A 2,304-nucleotide genomic window follows, 5' to 3' on the forward strand; every position below is an offset into this window, starting at 1 on the left:
AGCGCGGCGGCCTCGCCGTGTCCCAGCTCACCTGCAAGATCTGCGTGCGTCAGGTGGAGGGGGAGGGGCAGATCTTCCAGCTGCACACCGACATCCAAGAGGTACGGCCCCGCCCCGTGTTCGGGGGGGACGGGACGGGACTATTGATCGGTTCATTGGTTCATTTAAAGTATTAGGACACTCTTTAGGTCTTTTTGTTACGGAGGTTTATGGAACGATTGACTCCGGTCTCGTTGAGGTTTAGTTTAGCACCTCTTTTACCTGGGAGGCCTGGAAAGAGATAAATATATATATGTTTATAAAGTCCAGGACAGCCATCTCCGCGTTAACATCCGTGGGAGATAGCCGCAAACTTACAAACAGAACAATAAATGACAGAGAAATACATAAAAAAGAACAGATGTTTCCTAGCTCAGCGTCAAACAACGTTAACCACTCCCAGCGTCTCCGTCCAACAGGGTTGTACCCGTCGATCCTAAGTCTTTGTGTTGTGTTGTAGCGCTTGAGCCCTACAAAGGCCCTGTGCATCACCATTTAAAGGCAGCAATGCACTTACTTGGTGAATGTTGTCGAACTTGATGTGAGTACGAGGGGGGGCTGTGAGAGAGAGAGGGGGGGGGTGTTGGAGGTTGGCGTCCATCATGTGACCACTTGACGGTACAGGTTGCCCCCCGTCGGATCGCTGGAGTTTGACTTTCCGAGTGGGTCTTGAGTCTCACGGTGCTGCGCTCGCCCGTTTGCAGACCCTGCCGCCCCACTCTCCCGTCCCCTCGGGAGGCTGCTGTCTGCCCTCCTCCCAAGTGGGACCGTATGCCTTCCGCCTACCTGCCTCCATCCGTCAGAAGATCTGCACCAGCCTGGACGCCCCCAGCGCTCGTGGCTGTGACTGGAGACTGCTAGCACACAGCCTGGGCTTTGACAGGTGTGTGTGTGTGTGTGTGTGTGTGTGTGTGTGTGTGTGTGTGTGTGTGTGTGTGTGTGTGTGTGTGTGTGTGTGTGTGTGTGTGTGTGTGTGTGTGTGTGTGTGTGCGCGCGCGCTTGTGTGTGTGTGCGTGTGTACGTGTGCATGCGGGTATGTATGTGTGTGTGCGTTTGTTATCCGTCGACCGGAGACCACGGTATTTGTGAGTCAGTGTTTGGCGGTAACATGTTTTCCCTGCTTTTGTGCTTTTTTTTTCTTTCTTGTGGTTCTGCCCGCTGACAGCATGTCTCCCGTGCGTCTGTGCTCTCCCCCAGGTACCTGAACTACTTCGCAACAAAGCCCAGCCCCACAGGTGTTCTGCTGGACTTATGGGAAGCTTGTCACCAAGGTGACGCAGACCTCGTCTCGCTTGCGGGCGCGCTGGAGGAGATGGGCAAAAGTGAGGTGCTGGTTGTCATGACAACAGAGGTGGATTGCTGATTGGTCAGGAGAGAGATTTATATATATATATATATATATATATATATATATATATATATATATATATATATATACATACACACAAACATACATATATATTTTTCTTTGCCACAATAATGAAAATGGTAGACGACCTGCCTCTGAATAAGCACATCCCTGCACAACTTATCACAGGACAAATCAATTTGGTTCCAGGATACCTAAGACCTCTGCCTCATCTCCCTCTCTCTGTGTCTCCCAATCACTCACTTTAGATATGTTTACACCGTCCCCCCATTCCCATGCTAGCCGTCCACTGATGGATCAGAACCAGTTTGAGCTTTGCAAGAAGTATATCGAGAGACATTGCATATTGAAAGAAAACCAATATGAAGATATGGTCGCCTGAGATAGGTGTCCATATATGTCTCTCAAGCACTGTCAATCATGTTCTTACAGAATTAACATGCTCTGCCGTCATCTGTGTATGTATATAAATATATATAGAATTGCTAGGAAGCACAAGACGAAAATCCAAGTATTGATTGAATCAAAACATGTTATTACATGCACACACACACACTTCCTCGTGCACACAAACACACACACACACACACACACACACACACACACATAATCAAACGCTATCTCATACCCATACTCTGGAAGCAGCATGAAAGTGCATGATTAAACACCTATTGGCAGGGGCTTTTGATTTGCAGCAGCCATGCAATGTCTTCATGTTCTCATTTTCCAGCTTTGTATTAAAGAGAGAGAGGGGGAGGGGGAGGGGGAGGGAGAGGGAGAGGGAGAGGCAGGCTGTGCTGAGCTGGGTCGATCCTGCTCATGGTATATCCACCACCAGACAGCAACACAGAAAAACTGGTCGTACGGAGACTGACTCTGAGCAAACAACATCAAGG

General features: G+C 49.1%; 1 protein-coding gene across 1 annotated transcript in view; it reads left to right on the top strand.

Annotated features, from left to right (window-relative positions):
- unc5b (unc-5 netrin receptor B) overlaps positions 1-1,446 on the top strand; it is a 38,234-nt gene extending 36,788 nt beyond the window's left edge. Inside the window, exons 14-16 of the mRNA XM_056609880.1 lie at positions 1-101; positions 744-922; positions 1,237-1,446. The exon at positions 1-101 is cut by the window's left edge and continues 64 nt beyond it. Of these exons, the coding sequence (XP_056465855.1) occupies positions 1-101; positions 744-922; positions 1,237-1,402 (446 nt within the window). The 3' untranslated portion in view covers positions 1,403-1,446. The remainder of the gene's footprint in view (positions 102-743; positions 923-1,236) is intronic.
- Positions 1,447-2,304: the final 858 nt, after the last annotated feature.

The sequence above is a fragment of the Gadus chalcogrammus genome, chromosome 15 (assembly GCF_026213295.1).
Source record: "Gadus chalcogrammus isolate NIFS_2021 chromosome 15, NIFS_Gcha_1.0, whole genome shotgun sequence".
Taxonomy (NCBI): domain Eukaryota; kingdom Metazoa; phylum Chordata; class Actinopteri; order Gadiformes; family Gadidae; genus Gadus; species Gadus chalcogrammus.